General features: G+C 50.4%; 8 protein-coding genes across 8 annotated transcripts; 3 read left to right on the top strand and 5 right to left on the bottom strand.

The window, feature by feature from the left end:
* Positions 1 to 11: 11 nt before the first annotated feature.
* On the bottom strand, positions 12 to 1,974 carry VE01_00761 (uncharacterized protein; the record flags this gene model as incomplete). The annotated part of the gene is made up of 4 exons (XM_018270289.1): positions 12 to 202; positions 260 to 1,039; positions 1,092 to 1,623; positions 1,669 to 1,974. 4 exons carry the CDS (start codon positions 1,972 to 1,974, stop codon positions 12 to 14), a joined length of 1,809 nt encoding a protein of 602 aa, XP_018134873.1.
* Positions 1,975 to 3,410: 1,436 nt separating this feature from the next.
* On the top strand, positions 3,411 to 3,682 carry VE01_00760 (uncharacterized protein; the record flags this gene model as incomplete). The annotated part of the gene is made up of 2 exons (XM_018270288.1): positions 3,411 to 3,649; positions 3,679 to 3,682. 2 exons carry the CDS (start codon positions 3,411 to 3,413, stop codon positions 3,680 to 3,682), a joined length of 243 nt encoding a protein of 80 aa, XP_018134872.1.
* On the bottom strand, positions 3,658 to 7,014 carry VE01_00759 (uncharacterized protein). The gene is made up of 3 exons (XM_018270287.2): positions 6,543 to 7,014; positions 5,855 to 6,317; positions 3,658 to 5,801 (listed from the first exon to the last, which is right to left on the bottom strand). Exons 1-3 carry the CDS (start codon positions 6,914 to 6,916, stop codon positions 3,849 to 3,851), a joined length of 2,790 nt encoding a protein of 929 aa, XP_018134667.2. The 5' UTR covers positions 6,917 to 7,014; the 3' UTR covers positions 3,658 to 3,848.
* A 582-nt stretch (positions 7,015 to 7,596) lies between these two features.
* Positions 7,597 to 10,633, bottom strand: VE01_00758 (uncharacterized protein; the record flags this gene model as incomplete). Its single annotated transcript, XM_018270286.2, has 2 exons — positions 8,401 to 10,633; positions 7,597 to 8,344 (listed from the first exon to the last, which is right to left on the bottom strand). Exons 1-2 carry the CDS (start codon positions 10,359 to 10,361, stop codon positions 7,597 to 7,599), a joined length of 2,709 nt encoding a protein of 902 aa, XP_018134668.1. The 5' UTR covers positions 10,362 to 10,633.
* Positions 10,634 to 12,663, bottom strand: VE01_00757 (uncharacterized protein). The gene is made up of 2 exons (XM_018270285.2): positions 11,282 to 12,663; positions 10,634 to 11,176 (listed from the first exon to the last, which is right to left on the bottom strand). The coding sequence occupies exons 1-2, from the start codon at positions 11,663 to 11,665 to the stop codon at positions 10,784 to 10,786; spliced, it is 777 nt and encodes a 258-aa protein (XP_018134661.1). The 5' UTR covers positions 11,666 to 12,663; the 3' UTR covers positions 10,634 to 10,783.
* A 77-nt stretch (positions 12,664 to 12,740) lies between these two features.
* On the top strand, positions 12,741 to 13,326 carry PIN4 (Peptidyl-prolyl cis-trans isomerase pin4; the record flags this gene model as incomplete). Its single annotated transcript, XM_018270284.1, has 2 exons — positions 12,741 to 12,987; positions 13,172 to 13,326. 2 exons carry the CDS (start codon positions 12,741 to 12,743, stop codon positions 13,324 to 13,326), a joined length of 402 nt encoding a protein of 133 aa, XP_018134662.1.
* Positions 13,327 to 14,429: 1,103 nt separating this feature from the next.
* VE01_00755 (uncharacterized protein) lies at positions 14,430 to 16,360 on the top strand. Its single transcript, XM_018270283.2, has 2 exons — positions 14,430 to 14,557; positions 14,618 to 16,360. Exons 1-2 carry the CDS (start codon positions 14,494 to 14,496, stop codon positions 16,033 to 16,035), a joined length of 1,482 nt encoding a protein of 493 aa, XP_018134659.2. The 5' UTR covers positions 14,430 to 14,493; the 3' UTR covers positions 16,036 to 16,360.
* A 367-nt stretch (positions 16,361 to 16,727) lies between these two features.
* VE01_00754 (uncharacterized protein) lies at positions 16,728 to 18,718 on the bottom strand. The gene is made up of 5 exons (XM_018270282.2): positions 18,414 to 18,718; positions 18,242 to 18,347; positions 17,517 to 18,170; positions 17,060 to 17,461; positions 16,728 to 17,008 (listed from the first exon to the last, which is right to left on the bottom strand). Exons 1-5 carry the CDS (start codon positions 18,596 to 18,598, stop codon positions 16,808 to 16,810), a joined length of 1,548 nt encoding a protein of 515 aa, XP_018134660.1. The 5' UTR covers positions 18,599 to 18,718; the 3' UTR covers positions 16,728 to 16,807.
* Between the last annotated feature and the right edge of the window lie 262 nt (positions 18,719 to 18,980).

Raw genomic sequence — 18,980 nt, 5'->3', positions numbered from 1 at the left:
GTGTATATCATTTACGCTTTATCTGGCAGCCTCGCTCCTCCATATTTCTTGAACCAATCTACAAACTGGAATGCAGATGCCTTGGGGACCCTCTCCAAAGTCTCGTAGTTCAGATACTGCAAACCGAACTTGACACTTGACCCAGCAAACCATTCATAGTTGTCAATAATGGACCACCCAAAGGCTCCTGTCACATTCACTCCTATAGAACAGTCAGTTTCTGCCACGACTGGATGGGCTAGTTACTGAAATATCTTACCGTCTTGAACCTTAGCCGCCAGAATATTATCCAACGTAGACTGCATATAATCTGCACGTCTCAAATCCCATAGTATAGACCCGAGGTTCGATGACAATCCTTCGTCAGGCTCTGCGAAGCCAAACTCAGAGACAACAATGTCAGGGGCGCTAGGGAATAGTTCTTTGGTCAGCACATTCAGGAAGGCTCGCATGGCCTTTGGCGTCGAAGTTAACCAGCTAACGCCGGCATCTGCCATCGGCCCAATTGGAAAACCGCTTGGGTCCAATTGTGTACTGCCTGCGCATTCGGGGAACGACGGATCAGAGTTATTTGCCGCGCAGGCAGCCGAGCCACCCTTGAGTTCCGTACCAAAGAATGCAGTGTATCCATCGATGGCATAGAAGTCACAACTTCCTTTTACCATATCCTTCTCTTTCTTTGTGAAAGTTGGTAGTAGGGACCCAAGAGTCTTCTTCAACATATCCGGATAATCGCCATCCGACCAAGGGCCGCCAAACCAACCCAAGCTGAAGGCATACTGCCTGGCTACGGCGTCAATATCACCTTCCGAAGCTTCGTCTAGCGGTGCGTAATAGTTTCCAGAGTTCTTGAAGGTGATGCGTCCCTTGCCTTTGAACTCTTCGTGATACCACTTCGCAACCTTGGCGTGGGCGAGGATTGTGTAGTGGCTGCAGGCGATACGGGCCTTGAGACCACCTTCAATACCATGGTATGCAGGGTAATTTCCCTTCTCGTTTCCAGCGGGATAGGACGCGTATTGCCAGTTACAATATTGGGCTATACAATTTGTCAGTTACTGAGTTACTCGGGTAATGGAAATAGTACTGACGTTCATTAAAGGTAAACCAGACCGGAACATAATCGTCATAGCGCGAAATCACAAATTTGGCATAATTGAAGAAGTCGTCCACAATCTCAGGGCTTGTCCAGGCGCCGTAGGCATTGAAAAGCGCCAGGGGAGTATCCCAATGAAACAACGTGACAGCAGGCGTGATACCCAAGTCGACCATGGTCGCGATCACATCGTCGTAATGAGCGACGCCCTCCTGATTGACAGGGGACCCGGCTGCGCCGAATGGAAAAAACCGTGGCCATGAAAACGATGGTGAAAAGTATGGGATTCCGAGATTGGCGATGCGTGCCAAGTCCTGCTTGTACAGGTAGTAATGCTGTGCTACAATATCCCCGGTGGTATTATCTGCGACACTGCCGTACGCGCGGTGAGATATAAGATCCCAAATCGAAGGTCCTTTACCCTCATCTCGTGCAGCGCCTTCGATTTGATAGGAGCTGGCCGATACGCCCCACATGAAATCGTTCGGCAGTTTAGAGCCATTGAGGGCTGGTTCGTAGGTTGGGACCTATCAATTTTAGCCCATAACTGAGCAGTTGGGCACAAAACAAACCTGTGGGTGAAACAGTCCCGGTCTGGCATAGGAGGTAGGCTCTGGAGTTGGCGAGACTGTCGTTGTAATCGGGCCTACTTCGATCTTGCCGACTTGGTTCCATAACATAGCTAGCTCTTCATTGGTGTACTTATATGAGAGAGTTGTCTTTGCTGCAGAAACATTGTATACCTTGGTCGATTGTCCTGGGTGGTCGTGGAATTTCAAAGCGCCTGGTGTAGTTGGCGTTGGTACTTTTGCGCCTTGTGCGAAGCCGAAGCTGGCACAGAGAGCAGATACCGCCACGAGTGAGATTGAAGACGGCATACTGCAACGAAATACTCACAGTTATAGAATAGACTGAAAGATCCCGCGAAGTGTTTTTCCTCAGGGCTATGGGGAGGAGCACTTATAAGAGCACTTGTTCTCCGCATTGGCATGGTACTGGAAGGAAAATTCGACCATCCGGAGGATGCTCTAGCAAGATGATCCATGGACTTACAGCATACCTACAGGCAATATCCCTATTATCCATACCGGTAGTGCTATACGGTCGCATCTGGCACCCCAAAAAACTATGCGGGGTAGCTTGGAGTGCATGTTGGAGATGCTCATAATATCGTCCAATGCGGGGTTGCCTCTCGGCATTCGCAGTCAGACCTCCCTTCCCTGTAACTGCTATGCAAGAATGCCTGCCATCCGAAGGTCATTTGAGAGGCAAAGATCGGTGATGGTTGCTGCAATGGAATAGTGCGAAAATCATCCTGTGGGTGTTCTTGCCTGTTTCTATCGCGGGAGGTGACGCTCCGCGATCGCCAGAATTTGTTTTTCTTGGCCCCCAGCTTTCGGAGAACCAGGCGATACTGTTATCGTTGGCAATCACTGGAACCCCGGCCTCATTCTAACTTCATACACCCAATAGTTTTTGAAATCATTTGTTGGTTTGGGCTGTGAAAAGAAGGCCCGAGTCGTCGAATCAGGGACCAGACACAGTCGCACTGCCCTGTCGATACTTAGCGCCGACAATTGCATGGTTACAGAAATGGGAAGGGCGCCATTGTTCTGATCGAAGGCCAATCTAGCCACAAGGGTAGGAGAGCTGAGACCATGATATTCTTTCACTCGAATGGTAGTAGTGATTTAAACTGAGGCTGAATAATGGAGCTGCTAAACCTTGGCAGGGTTGGCAGGCGCCATAACCTTATTTTGACCTTCCCCACTGGTTTCGGTGTTTATAGACACAGTCGACGCGGCTGGAACTGCAAGTAGGTGCTGATTGCGTTGTGGATTCTCTTGTTATGATATGTTATGTGAGTATTTACTTTTGTAACTGGGGTGGTAAGAAAGGAGGAGCAGTGAGAACGTGGACGAGAAGCCACGAGTCAAAGGATGCCTCACAAATACCCTCCTTGTAGATTGAACGCCTGGAGAACTCTCTTAAAACAAACTTACATGTCTTTGTCCCGCTTTGAAAGCGAGATCCAAAACAGGATCCCCTGGTTTCTTGGTTGCTTTACTCCCTGCACAATGAATTATCTACCTCGGATGGTCCTATTCATAGCGGTACTCTCCTTTGTTGTTGTTTTATCATAGACAATACCATTTATCATCCATGATTTGCCTATATAAGAGGGCCATTATCCCAATTATCTCATCTTCTCCAGACACGCAGAACTCGATCTGATGCACCAACCGCAACAAAACACACCCACAGTAAGTATACACAATCCGCAAGCCGGCTATTCCCACCCCAATCTCTCACAATGTGCAAACAGGTAGCTATCCGCTATAAGGGGTGCAATTGTGTCATAGTTAATCGCCGGAAATGCGCCATTGCCAAGCAGCAGACATTCGAGGCCGGACACAGCATCTGGTGCAAAGGCGGCGTGCGGAATCTCGAGGAGTTTGCTAGGTGCGAGAGATGCCGGACATACGCCGCAGAGCAGAAGCAGAAGTTCAGAAAGAAGGTCAGGGTCAAACCTACCACCCAGTGCTTTTGCATGTAAGTCTCCCCGTTTGATTTAGATACAGATAGTTGAATATAGTTACTGATCTCCGCCCGGATTTATATGTTTATTAAATGCTCAGATCATTAAAATTGTGTCAGATTCCTCGATTCATTTTGTATATGCCTAGCCCTACTCTATTGGTAGCCACTGATCCCCTGTAACATCTCGACTTTTTGTATTGTACATCCAACCCTAACGCCCGCTGCTGAAGTCTGGCTTATATGTCACTACGCCTCCCTCCTTCATGAGCTCCCTCAACGCCATAGTCGCATACTGGCTCGATCCAAGCTGGAATTTGACAACAACAGCAATCTTGCGTCGCTTTTCCACAGCCTCGTCGTCATCTCCAGTTATATCATCAGCTGCACGCTTTTTGTCCTCTGTGGCGGCTTCTGGAATAGTGGTTGCAGCTTCGCCAGATGCCGCGGACCCGGGCAGTAAAACGGTTTCTTTGACTCCAGTTTGCTCGCCATTTCCACCATCCTTCTGAATGAACGTCTCACGCACAGCAGGAACGCTGGATTTATCGACACTAGCTGCGGTTGCCTCAAGGGCTTTATCACCCTCGGTAATGGTCTTGGCTGAATCAGCCCAGGCATTCTGTCCAGCCGCAGCATCCACATTGCCAAACACTTCCTTGCCCGCGTATCTATGCTTTGGCTCGGAGTTGCGGTTAGGCTGTCCACGACTCTTATTGATGCGATCCAGATCTGTCTCAACCATCTGCTCATTATCCTCGGTGTAAGCCTTCACTTCATATGTGACATCGTTGCCAACCGTGCCCATGATCTTCCTGTAACTCCCACTCAGCGAGAAATCCTTCTGCGCACGTCGCATGTTCGCCGGGTCAAGGCCACCACCACGCTCCGAGCCCATGAAAGTCTTATAGAAGTCACCAATAGCGTTCAACGGATACTCGATGTCATAGCCAGGAGTAGGCAAGACGATATCGAAGATTGAGAACTTCCCCGAAGCGGCTTCCTCGGCAGACAGCGGACGAGCGCGCTGGAACATATCGTCTGTGCTTACGGCCGTGTCATCCGCTGCTGGGAGAACGACGACTTCACCGTTTTGGTCGAGTTCCTCGACTTCAGGCTTGTCGGCATTGGCTTCCACAAGGACCAAATCACCCTCGACGACCTTGTCCCCAGATTGGGCCCAGCGTTCGCTGACCGCGTGGTTCCACACCAGCGATTGATATGCGTGGACGTACATGAGTCGGAGATTTCTGTTAATCTGCAGAATCGCTCCCATGTAGTCGGTCTTTCTGTCTCCGCGTTCGAGATGGCGAATAATCGTCGACTCGGCGCTGAATTTTCTTGGCAGCTTGTCCAAAGCCTCCTTGGCGCGACCAGTAGCCTTAAAGATGTCGATTGCCTTGGCTCTGGCAATGTCGTCTCTGGACAGCGGCTTCCCATCTGAGGTGACAAAGTCTGGATCCTGGCCAGCAGAGAGGCACTCCGGGCTGTAACTCAGGATAGCATCAACAGCTCCCTTATAATCATTCTTGAGGATGAGTTTGCCGATTTCGTCTGTGCCAATGAGGTATGTACCAAATCGCTGGAGCCCATAGTAGTTAAGGAACCCATGAGATTGGATAGATTGGACAGCACCACCCACAACCTTGTTGGCAAGGGCAAGCTTGCCCTCGTCATCTAGGTTATCAGCGCCTGGAAACTGACAGTCCCTGAGGGTAATATGGAACTCATTTCCAGTCAGATCGCCAAGCTCAAGTGCGTGCTTCTCGTATGTGAAGTCGCCAATCTTGGAGCCCCACATATCTCTGTTCAAATGACAGATTTGTTCAGCATTCTTGCGGAAAACGCTGACTCGCTGAACAGTAACTCCACGCCTATCCTTGGTGCCAGCAAACGCGAAAGATCTCGGCTTCATACCCAAGCGGCTAGATATGAAGGAGATGACCTCCATGGTGTCCTTGTTCTCCTTCAATAGGGAGAAATGAAGATGCTCGCCGCCGAGTTCTGCCCAACCGAGCTTGCCCTTCTGCTGATTGCGTGGGGTTTGCTGGTTTGGAGCACCACGTGGGCCTCTGTTGGGTCCGGCTTTTGGTGCTGCGGAAATCCTGATGAACCCATCCTTGTCAGTGTTGGTCTCGAGCCGCGAATCGAAAATGCGTCTCATATCCTATAACACGATTAGTCTATATATAAACCATAGTTATCTAGGTAGTCACGTACATGGTGTAGCTTTGTGCGTAGTTCACGGTCCAAAATTGGCTCCGATGTAACTGATCCGTATGTGGCGGCCTTTTCGTTCGGCTTTGCCAAAATTTTCTTGTACATCTTGACAATTTGCTCCCTGATATCGGCGCCGAAGTAATTATCAAGCGACACCTCGTCTTCTGGTGCCAGAGCAAACGATTCCGCAGCAGCTGCTGCATCGCCGGGAGCTGCTGGAGCAGTTGACGTCTTGGGCGGCTCAACTGCTGTAGGTGCTGGGGCTTGAGCTACTTCAGTAGCCACAGTTGTAGTTGGGGCTGGCACAGACTCCACAGGTTCAGCTGCCTTTACTGGCTCTTGTGGTGCTGGTGACTGAGCAGGTTTGGCTTGCTGCTGTTTGCTTGGCTTTGAAGGGTAGAGGTTGGTGAGATGGATGACCTTTCCGTCAGGTGTGATCTCGTTCACAAGGAAATCGGTGTATCTTGTTCATAGTAAGTAGGTGAAATGGCAATCGATACGAGCAACAACAAAGATATATCAACATGAATAACGATGCCACTGGTATCAACGTCTGATCATGAACATCTGAGCTCAGGCCCACGTGATTGAAATGGTTGCATCACCCAAAGAATAATAGAAACCCCTCCAAGTTGAAATCGAACCCTTCCAAATCATGAATCAACCCAAAGAAAACTTCCCCACATACCTCTGCTTCAGCACGCCCTCAAATCCGACGTTCTCCTCGTTCACCCATCGCAGAATACCGACCTCCCTCTCCCTGCTGTGACTAGCATTCGAAGTCAACTCCGCAATCTTGCTCTTCTCCATGTCTTCTTTGCCGTTCAGATAAGCCGCAGAAGAGTCAATGGTTGGTGTTGGTGTTGTTGATACTCCCTCCTCGCGCCTCACCCGTTTGCGCGCATGCTCTTCGCCTCCCCCATTAGCCGCGCCTGCCCCGTGATCCATCTTGCGTCGGCTAATTACCCCACGTGTCAGTGTCCCAGTTAAGAAGTTAAGAATGCCAGTGACTGTGCGGGAAGGTGCGTTCGTGAGTGATTGAGCTTCCCTGATGAGCCGCATAGACTCAGCTTGATGGTGGTTGGAGCACCGTTTGGTACTAGCGCCGATTTATGATTTTTCTCTGCGGCAGCCGAAATGTGGGGTAAACACTACGGGAGATCGGCGACCTTACTTACCACTTCGTCCTCTAACAACAACTGAAATGAATCATTAAAATAAAATGGAATCCTGTTTGCAGCCAGTTGCGATACAAGAATACTTCAACTAAGAAGAGCATAATACCCGTTGGGGAAAGCCTTGAGGAACCTATCCTGCTGCGGTATCGGCGGGGTAGTGTCATCACCTGTTTACTTTACACCCGTCGATGGATGGAATACTCCTGTCATCAGAATACCCCTGTCGCTAGAACATTCCTGTCGCGGGCTCTCTTGTTGTCGGAATAATTTGTTACCGCAATACTTTGTCTCCGAAGCAGCATTTCTACAATCAGAACGTTGGTGGCTGGCTGCATGCTTACGAATTTAATATTAATAAGCAAACTCTTACTTAGATCCGGATCCAATGTGTGAAGTCACTGACAAGTTGAAGGATGGTGAAATCTGAGTTGGGTTTATGTACGTCGTTGACACAGACGATGAGGAGTCCAGTTTCCAGATTTCTTTTTGTACAGTATATATTACATTTATAGGTTGCTTTGCTATCCCCCGCAACCACCTTCTTTCCACCCATGGCGCTTATCGCTACTCACTCTCCTCCTCCTCACCCCCCTCAGCCTCTATCCTCTCCTGCTCCTCCAAATACTGCAACTCCCTCTCCGCCTTCTTCATCTGCGCCTCCCTCTTCCCGTCCTCCACCGCCCTCCTCGCATCCTCCTCCGCCCGCCTCTCCTCCTCCTTCTCCCTCCTCGCATCCTCCTCCGCCCTCCTCCTATCCTCATCAGCGCGCACCTGATGCCAGCTCACGCGATCTCTCTCCTCCTCCCTCTCCTTACTCAAGCTCTCGCGATACCACGCCTCCCCCACGCTCCGCCTCACGCTATCATCCTTGATCTCCTGGTAAATATCCCAATCATCCAGCATACTAGGCGTCGGCACCGCCAATACTGTATCCATCGGCCTTTGTCCCATACACCTCTCAAACTCAACCACCACCCTGAAGACGCTCTCGTCCCATGATAACCGCTGGAAACTATACAGCACAATATCATAGAACCCGTCATACCGCAGCCCCGCCTCAGGAGCCAGCCGAGACTTGAGAGTATACCGCCGAAGCACCTGCACGCGCTTATCCAGCGCCCGCAGTAGCGGCAGCATCATCGTCTCGATACGACCGCTGTGGGTGAACCGCGTGATTGTCGGCTTTTGCGTCGGCATCTCCTCGCCGAATGCTAGCGTCACCACAGGGACCGATTGCGGCGACACGGATACGTTGCCACGAGTGTCCGTTAGCATACCGTCGCGTTCGGCGCACGCGTCATTAAGCCACCACCTATGTTGTCGTTAGCTCCTGTTGTCTAATCGTTGGAGGGTTGGGTTGAGACTCACATCCCAGGCTCGAACTCTATTCCCTCCTCCACGAGGTGCCCTTCAACCACCCACCGCGAGCTATGCTCGCCCACTGGGCGCATATGCACCCTGGTAAGCCTCCCCTTCTCGCCTTTCAGCATCTTCCGCCGCTCGGTTCGCATATCGTACAGATGGCCGTCCATATCATCCATCCACTTGTCCCTTATCTCAGTCGCCTTGCGCGCGATCTTGCGATACCTCTTCCCCTCGTAGCGCAGCCCTTGCTCGCCGGCTGCCTTAATCAGCGCCTCGAGCAGCTTGTGTAGCCGCGTTGTTAGGATCATCTCTAAAGAGGGTGTCTCCTCGTCGTACAAATCGGTCAGGAAGGCGGATATCATGTCCAGTTCCTGCCAGGTTGGATCCTTCCCCTTCCCAAGCATCTGTCTCCACCAGTCGGACAGTTGCACCAAGCTTTCCTCATCCCACTCGTCTTCCTCTTCACCCTCCTCCAGTTCCTCCTCCTCCACCTCTTTCCCCTTCGCCTCCTCTTTCACCTCCTCCTTCACCTCCCCCAATTCATCCGACTTCCTCGATACCTTCTCATAACCGGGTAACCTAATCGGCGCCGGACTAGCATCCAGCATCGTAACGAACCCCCCAACCTTCTTCTTCTTCTCCTCCCCCTCCTCCCCCTTGTCGCCCGTCCGCCGCCCCCAGATCGCCCTCCGCCCCCACGGCCTATTTGCCAACCCCCCCGTCCCCGGCACCATCCCCGGAGGCATGACATTCTCATCCACCTTCTTCGCCCGCCACCTTGAACTCCTCTTCCTCCTCGCCTTCACCCTGTCGGCCCACCCGCGCTTTGGCTCTGGGGCCTCACCATCACTATCGCTAGGCGAACGCGTTGGCGACACGGCCGCACTACTAACACCACTCTTCCTCTTCCCCTCCACCTCCCCCCCAAGGCCCCCATTCACACTCCCAACTTGACTCCCGACCTTACTCCCCACCTGACTCGCGACCTTACTCCCCGACGCGCTCGCCCCCAAACTCCCCCCCAAACTCCCCCCCAAACTCCCCCCTAAACTCCCCTCCTTACTCCACCTCCCCCCACCCTCCTCCTCCTCCCTCCCAAGCACAGCAGCTTTAATCTTCGCCGCCACCCTCCCAATCCCCCTCTCCCCATTCCCCGCCCCCCAACTCCTTCTCTGCTCGCTCGGCTGCCCTGCATCACCCGCCGCCCCCAACCCCCCCGTCCCCGCCGCGCCCCAGCTCTTCCGCTCCGCTGCTGTGCCCCAGCTCCTGCGCTCCCTAGGCTCCGCTGTACCCCAGCTCCTGCGCTCTCCCAGCTGCGTTACAGTGCTAGGTTCGCCGTTCCCAGCGAGCGAGTCAGGCGGGGAGGGTAAGCTACGGTGGCTCCATCGCCCGAAGCCGGCGGTGCTGCCTGCGCTGCCTGCGCTGCCGACGCTGCTAGTGTAGGAGTGTCCTCTTCCTGGAGTGGTGGGGGTTTTGGCGCCGGAGGTGCGCCTGGAGAGGGTAGAGGCGCCGCCGCTGCTTCGTTTTTTGGGGGGAGTATGGGGCTGGGCTGGCAGTTGTTGTTGTTGTTGCTGCTGCTGCTGCTGCTGCTTTTGGAGGAGGAGGAGCTGTTGCTGTTGCTGCTGCTGTTGTTGTTGTTGTTGTTGGAGGAGCAGTTGTTCGTCTTGCTGTTGCTGTTGGAGAGGTGGTAGTTGGGGTGGGTATTGGTGGCGCTGCGAGAAGTGGGGGGGCGTTGATGGGGGGGGTGTGCTGCCGGGGGTGAGTTGTGTAGGAGTTGTGGTTGTTTGGGGGATTGGGATCCCTGAGGAGGACCCTGGTCTTGCAGATGGTTGGTATGGTGGCATAGGGTTCTGGGAGGGGGCAGTTTGTTTCGAGGACGGCTGGGCGATGGAATTTTTGAAGGAGCCGTTTGCTTTGGAGGATCCGTTTGTTCTGGAGGAGTGGTTCTTGGATAAAGGCCACATTTTGACGTGGCTCTTGAGCGTGTATTATATTATTGTCGGTGGCGGTAGTGCTTGTCTTGTTGGCATATAGCTAAATGCAGATGTGAGACCTTGTGTCGAATCCGGAACGTCATAAGAAGGAGTTGAGAGCTCAACAGTTAACGTCCAGCCTGTCAATTACAGAATTGAAAGAACACTTTGAAATTGCACAGCACCCTTCATTAAATGAAGTTGATGTTATAATCCTACAAGCTAGAAACTGACGATTGTGGTTGAAGCAGCAAAAGACAGCTGTCGCGTGTGGATGATGTCATTAACAGCTGTCTATTATACAACTTATCCCGCTCCCGCACCCCATCTACCCTCAACCAAACCCTTAAAGCCAGTCATAAACCCCCATGAAACCCTAAAGACTCATAAAACATTAACACACAAAACCCCCCTCACATCAGGTCCTCCACCCTACCTCCCCTCACCCCCATCACCGAGAAATAATTATTCTGCTTCACGTGGCTCCTGCCTCCATGGCGTTCGTCCCAAACATGGCAACCCTCCTTCGCGGCATTCGGCGGGGTATACAGATGCAGACTAACAGCCATCCGTTCCGGGTCTGGGTTGGATATCTTGTGTACGCCGAGGGAGTCAGACATGTAGGTGACCTGGCCAGCGGAGTATGTGGTTTCTTTGAGGACAGTGGGGGGGGCGGCGGCGGCGGGTGAAGGAGGGGTAGCGTAGCGGGTTTCGCGCAGGGTACCAGAGAGGATACGCATGAGGCAGTGGGCATCAGCGTGGTCGTGGATGAGGCTTCCCTTGTTAGGGGACCAGACGAGGATGAGCTGTTGTTGAAGCGTTAGCGAGACTTCATTATCTCCGACCTAGCTGTGGTGTTTCCCAACCCCGCCAAACCAACGGAACAAACATAAAAATTCGGAAACACATACCAGGTTACTCTTTCCATTCCCTACATCTACCAGATTCCTTGTATATCCCCTCGACGCGTCTCCTAGCGCGTACCTTCCCCAGTCCTCCTCCTTACTCTCATACTCCCTCATCAGCCTCGTCAGAGCATCGACATCAACGCCCTCGCTCGTCAAGCCGGACGTCGGGCCTAGGATGGCCGTCAGCGAGTCAACGAGGTCCTCAAAGGCATTGGAAGGGCGTGGAGCCGGCTTGGTCGTGTCTGCCGCGGAGGTGGTGGAGGAAGTTGTGTTCGGCGAGGAAGCCGGTGAAGGGGTCGGGGAGAGGGATGTGGTGGGAGGAGAGGCGAGCTTGGAGGTTGTGCTGGAGAGGGGAGGGCTATCGTGGAGGGTGAGGCCGGGAGCCATCGTGTATGGTCGTGGGAGTGTTCCTGGAGTATCGAGGTATATTGTTGATTTGTTCAGATCCTGGTTTGCCACCTCGGTCTGTGGAGCTGTTGAGTAAATGCCGGCCGCCTATATCATGTAGTCGTCGATAGAGTCGTTAATAGTCGTCAGTAGTATGAAGAATGCCAGTACCAAGGCTCGAAGATATATCCCTTTATAGGTATAAAGGAAGACCGGCATGCTGAAGCATCGAAGCACCTCCTCCTCGCTCTTCGCCCCGTCCCCGTCTAGCCCGTCGTAGCCTCATACCTAGTGTGTGCATCGTCCCTTCCGTTATCCTATCCCAGCAATTCCCGGCCAGGTCAAACATTCTCCACCGCCTCGATTGCCACAGCACAATTGAACAGAATTGGAGTCTTTGATTGGCTATAGGGACAAAGTCAGCAGTACTGGCGACATCGGCACGGATCAACGACGGGAGCCGAAGTCCACAGATCTCAACCACAGTTTCATGTAGTAAGTGTGACCATATGTGACCATATGTGGCCATATGTGACCATCCACACATAAATCGACGCCATCCATAGCCATATCCATACAAATCTGATCCAATCTGATCCAAATCCACAGAAATCTCATCCAGTCATCCACACTCCATACGACGTCACACCCGACGATTCCCGGCCTTTCCCATGTTTTTCCGTTCTTCCGTGATCCGGACAAACAGAGCGGAATAAACGGCCGTGATGACTATTTTTGTACTCTGTACACCGTAGATTCACGTGATTCTTATCGAGAAACTGTACGTAAGTGGGGTTGATTGGATTGGCTAGTACCCCGCTGTCGACGTGCGAATGAGGGAAGGAGCAGTGGCTTATTAGCGGGTTAGAGCAAGTTTATAGGGTAATACTTACATACTCTGTACGAGAATAGAAGGAACAAGCGTGAAGGAAGTGCGGTCAAAGATAGGAAGTGTGACGAGAAACCAAGAACGTGACCTGAGAGACAACGGGAAGGTGGTCAAGGAGAGAACGGGAAGGTGATCAGAGCGAGGAAGGTGGCTGCTGCGAGGTGATCAAACGACACAACAAGCAGCATGGCGCCAAAGGGGAAAGACAAAGCTGCTGCGGGTGGTGCAGGAAAGGGAAAGGGCAAGGGGAAGGATGCTAGCAAGGCCGACGACGACAAAGGAGGAGCGAAGGTCAAGGGCGCGCAGCAGATCAACGTCCGCCATATCCTGTGCGAGAAGCACGCGCGGAAGGAAGAGGTCGTCGCTAAACTACGCGATGGAGGCAAGTTCGACGAGGTAGCGAGGGAGATGAGTGAGGACAAGGCGAGGGCTGGTGTGTACCTTTTTCTCTCTGTCATTCTTTCCCCCTTTCTCTCTCTTCATGCGTGCGTATCGTGTCTCCTAGCACGTGAAGAAATGCACGTGCTGTGCAGATGAGCGGTGAAAATCACGGGCGTGATGTGACACCAGGAGAAGCATCATGGACAGGTGGCAGTACTTATACTAACGCCTCACAGGCGGTGCACTAGGCTGGAAACGACGAGGCGACCTCGACCCAATCTTTGAGGCTGTGGCTTTTGAGCTCGAGGCCAGCACAGTGGGGAACCCGAAGTGGGGGGAGGCAAAGACGGGTTTTGGGTATCATGTAATGATGGTCGAGGGGAGGAAGTGATTAGGAAGTCAAGGGCTGATTGATGGACCACACATTATGTGATGATTTAGGAGGAAAGGGAAGACCTGATTGGCAGTGTATCATGTGATAAAGATGTGAGGGCGAAATATTGGGATTCCGTTCATGGGAAGGTAACAGGTCAATTCGACTACCTATTATACACGCGTGTGGGGCTATATGCCGCCTCTGGCGATAACCCCATGATATTCAATTCTAAGTATTGCTGGGAAAGCACTAGCAACCGCAGGGCCGGGCTTCTAATAATGCACCACAACCTAGGCAGCGTTTTTCTGACTTGGGCTTCTTCTCCCCACCCCCTTATAGAGTGTCATACTCTAAAAACAATCACATACGACCATAGACTCAAGAGAATTGGGCATCCCGTCCGCTCTGCCATACACAAGCTTGGGTATCCTCTGGGTAATAGTCTCAATCAGGCCAGCTGACTCGTAACAAATTCACTGTCTGGATCCGATTTATGATCCATTGATGTGAAGTCTGCCGCCTGATACACAACGGACCCAATTGTGTGACTGTTGAGGCTCCGAATTTGATAGTCAGATTTTGTACGTACGTAGTTCAATATCATGAAAGTTTCGTAACCATTATACTTTGTCCGATTCTGTCTGTATTCTCAACTTACACCGCTCTCTTATCTCCCCGTCCCATCTCACGCAGTTTGTCGAGTGGCACTCAAATATTCAATGTTTCTTCTCTTGTCAAAAATTATGGTTCCCGCAAGGCTGTTGCTCCAAGCTCTAACGGTTTGGAGCGACTTAGTTTTGGCGAAGGTCTGGTGCTGTGGCGAACATGTAGTTGTTAATAAGTCAAAATCGGACGCGGGGTTATGGTGTGGGTTCGCAACTATTATGAGCCAGCTAGGTTCTTGCCGCCGACCAGAATCTGGCTGCCGGCTGGAGTCAAAGATTTATAAGTTTGGAGGTTGTCATTTCCCACCATATGTGATCTCTAATTATCCTATAGGAAATCGGAATCAATATGAATTGTTGAATACATTCTAGCGTGAAAGCGGTTCGGTTATTAGATACCACAAAATGGAGATGCTACCCCGCAACTCTCTGTAACCTTTACCCCGCATTCCAATGGAAATCAACAACCGTAGATCATGAATCGTGATAGATAATATATTATATCGATCTTGATGTGATGATCGAAATGCCGGCAATTACAAACAATGCGCGTCTACGGACAAAGACCGGCTGCATTTCTTGTGCGTAACTTATTCGGTTCTCCTTTTCCTATTAAGTTTCTCGGCTCACGTTCGCTATAGGCAGACAACGTAAGAAGAAATGTGATGAAGTGCGTCCAAGATGCGGAGGCTGTCGTCACGTCCTTATGAAATGCGTGTGGCCTAGCTCTCAGCACCTGCTTGAGGATGGCCGGAGACGAACGCGGTCGATACGATCATCGAGATCGGAATCAAAGACCTCGACTTCGAACGAGGACAGATCATCTTCGCCTTCGCCTACAATTGCGACTGGAGGTCCAACAAAACCCCATGGGATAGTCGGCAATAATCAATTAAGCAACTGCATCGTCGACTTGTGGTCAAATCACGCAGTAGTGTCATTCCATGGGAATGGTGACGACGACCTGTTCAGATATTACGTGAAACATTTTCTCCCCTGTTTAATCCATGAACATTCTCATCCACGGTTTCACAATGGCGCCTACTGGATTAATTTGGCGCTGGGAAATATTCCCGTGATGGAAGCGGCTTTAGCCTGCGCTGCCACGTCCATCTCCTATATGGTCTCTTCGGATCGGCGAACCGTTATGAGGATGCGTCAACGAGCTTTAACCCACCAAACTGCCGCCATACGTTCCATTCGAGGATGCATTGAGCTCGGAAGTGTGAACGGCACCGAAGACTGGCTGCTAGGCGCCGTCATCCTGCTCACGATACTAGCTAATCGGGATCTGAGCTGTCCCACCTGGTCGAGAGGGACACATATTCGCGCGATTATGCAGCTGCTCAAGTGTCGACAGGCGACCCGAATGACAGAAGCCGAATGCGACCCAGAGGCACTACATGTAATTTTTGAGCGCAAATGCTACGAATCGCTGCTCTACCATGGCACAATCATGATGACTTACGACCCTGACTTCGATGTCCTAGTTAGCAGTGAGGCATGGCAGATGATCGATGAATATTTTCAGTTTTCTCTGCTCCCTAGTGATGAGAACTGGGAGAGCTGGCCGGTGTTAGGTGTACCATATAAGTTGTTTCGCCTTATCGTCATCATTTCAAATCTTGCGCGGCGGCGCAGACCCTTAGGCGAAGAGGATCTCGCTATTGCAGCGTTTGCAATAACAGAACTGCATCAATGGGTAAATTTTCTAGCGTCGAACGCGTCTTCACCAGGGAGACTGTATATTCTAGCTGCGAAAGTCTTGCTAGAGGATGTTTTGTCGCAGCAGCCAGAGGGAATAAGCTTGAAAGATTCGGCCCAGGCGGATATAAACCGTTTCGTTAATGAAATAACTGCAGTCGCGGTTACGCCATTGTTTAGCAAGTACAACTTGTGGCCGCTAAGTATAATTCAACATATTGCGACGGATGTGGGTGCTAAGAGGATAATCAAGGACAGGATAGCGGAGACGCTGCGGGTCATCGATGGCTGTGGAGTCATGGAAGTCTCGCAAGAACGGCTCGATCGATTTGTGGGTATGCCTGGGCTACAGTAAACTATAGAAGTTTCAGAAGATGTGATTTGAATCAAGATTTCCTGAGTAGAATGGTCAGTATTAGCCATAACAGTCATCTTGTAGGACATTGATTACGTTCCCTTCCCTATTCTTAACAGATTAAGAATAGGACTCAGAGAGCTTCTTGGTAATCACGAATCTGAGATTTCACAAAGTTAGTCTGCGGAAGGGTTTTAATCGAATCGTGTGGCGTTTGGGAAATGATTTCGGAAATAGGGGGACTTGTAGGTGTATGAGTAATGTGAAAGAAGTGAGGAGAGAGATATCTAGGATCATGTTGTCGACCTCAATATCAACTGGCTGGTGGCCTTCGTGCTAGTTAAGTACTAACATCCAATAACCATTTTTGTACCCAGCCTAGTGTGTTTTCAGAGTGCTTTAGCTATTAAAGACTTTTGTATCTATCAGTTCACCCATTGTAAATTGGCTTGATGGCCCGATCTTCAAGAAGGCCCCCTCAGTGTACTAACTAGCGAGGTTGTGAGAGTGAAATGAAATACAGACTCATTTGATATAGCTTCTGAAACTCGACAGCACAAACCGGAAGCTATAGTATGCGCTGTATTGATCTCATCCTGAAGCATAGTTGACCGCAATATTACTTGTAAGTTTTAAACTCAACATATATTTGTAGATGGGAGTATTCTTAGAAAGTTTTTACTATTGTTAAGCTCTGTTTGCTCTCTAGAAGACAACAGTGCGCGCCTGAAGTATATAGCATACAAACGTTTGACCAGGACTCAACCAAACTTCACATCATATAGCGAAAGCTAGTAATCGTACGGTCGGTTTCGTTAGACAACTCATCGGTGAGTTCTTGGTTAGTGTTGACTTCTGATTCAGAACCATACACCCTGTCTCTCCGACGATTCTCATACCGGTAATAAGCGTACAGGCAAATGAGAGAGGTGATGCCAACGGCATATCCGACGAGCGAGGATATTAGACCCATCTATTCTGTTGTTAGCAAGCAGTAAGGAATATGGAAGGGGTCGCAATGCACCTGGTATCGTGGTTTTTGACGCTCGAGATAAAACTGCGGACCAGCGATGTTACCAACACAATACATCACGAACACAATCGCACTAACTGTGCTTCTCTTGGTGAAGCCCGAAACGTTAGATGTGATTAGACTGAGAAATATAGGGATGTTGATGGCGTATGTGGCGGCGAAGACGACACCGGTCATTTGCCCAGCTTGGGACTTGAGACTGTACACTAGGACCATGCCAACCATGGCGACAACACAATTAAAAATCATAATCAGAACACGCGCGTGCGGAAGTAATGAGGCGAGGCTAGAGGTGATGAGGAGGAAGACGATTTCATTTCCACCAGTTGGCATCTGGAGCAAGATTGAGGTGAGAGTGTTGAAGCCTAAGCCATTAACAATAAGAGGTTGGAACTAAAGTCGCAGGTTTTAGTTATAATACCGCAATGTACTCCAACGAGTGACATACCGTGTTTAAAGCACCGTTTGGGAGATTGATGGCAACATTATAGAGCGCAATGAGCCACGTTTGTGGATCTCGAAATGCCTCATTGAATTGTTCCCATTTAAAGACGCCGCTGTCGAGAACGCCAGTCTTGTTCTTCAATGTACGGGCTAAGGCAATGGTGCGCTCTTCATGATTTAAAAACCAGGCTGTCATAACAGAGTCTGGTAAGACGAAGATCATGAAGACTCCATATGCACAAGTAGCAGCTCCTTCAAACAGAAACAATAATTTCCAATGTGGAAGAGGAGGGTTAGGAATGTTCTTGACTCCATACGTAATCAGTCCACCTAGTATGAGAGCAAGACAGTTTCCAATAAACCATGCACCCTGGCGTAGAGGCTGCTCCTTACGCGTGTAGAACATCCCAGTGACGAGAGAAAACCCTGGTGTGATGGCTGCTTCCGCGACACCGAGAAAGAATCTTTGAGCCATCAAGGCACTAAATGTCTTGCAAGCAGAGGTGCACATTAATATCCCGCCCCAGAGTATAACAACGGAAGCTAGGTACTTTCCGATTGGCAAGCGGACGATAAGGTAGGCGCTTGGGAAACTGAAAACAAGATACCCGAAGTAGAAAATCGAAGAGCACCATGCAAATTGGGATCCTACCAAAGCCTGTTTATAGAATTAGACTCGTTGATATGTTCCTCATAGAGATGTCCTTTTAAACGGGGAAATAAACTCACGATCCCGCCTGTTGTCGGATCGAGCAGGCCAAGCAAAGTCGATGCTGCTAGAGCAGCCTTATCAAGGAATTGAAGCATGAAGGCGATACCCATAATGGGGAGGAGACTAAGCTCATTGTTAATGGGCGGCTAACAGTTTTTGGAAGCTTGGGTTGGCTTTAGAGTTTCTCACCATCGATCAATCTTGCGCAAGACTCTGCGATTCTGTTCATCCGTCACTTCAATGATTGCAATGTCTCTAATGTCAGTCTTGAGAGTAGCCAAGTTATCAGATGTCGAGTCTCTCCTCAAATCTGCAGAGGACATCTCAAGATGACGGAAACCAGGCAAATCAGCCTCTGTATTCTTCTCTGCCATGATTTCGATATCAAAGTTTAGTGTCTGGATACCACGGTTGGCAAATGTTGTAGAAGTTGACTATCCGACATCCATGATATATTAGATATGCGAAGAGCTTTATATTTCGGTACATTTCACTTGACATCTTGTTTCTCCAAATTGAAGTGGGGAACCCCGCAAATGATAAAATGACGATCAATCGGAGTCCAGCTTTTAGTGCTTTGTATCGTGGACCCTAATTCGTTGCCACTTTATCATTTGCGGGGTTCCCCACAACAATCTAGGCAAGCTTAAGTAACGCTGGATCAAGGCAGTGTAAAATCAAGACCAGTCATATGTAATTGCGCCTGGCCTCCATGTTTTCGCTTACGAAATCGTTAGTTTGTTTTGAAGGTGGACA

Source organism: Pseudogymnoascus verrucosus (genome assembly GCF_001662655.1).
Source record: "Pseudogymnoascus verrucosus strain UAMH 10579 unplaced genomic scaffold scaffold_2, whole genome shotgun sequence".
NCBI classification, from domain to species: Eukaryota; Fungi; Ascomycota; class Leotiomycetes; order Thelebolales; family Thelebolaceae; genus Pseudogymnoascus; species Pseudogymnoascus verrucosus.
This window is presented reverse-complemented; position numbering and strand designations above follow the sequence as displayed.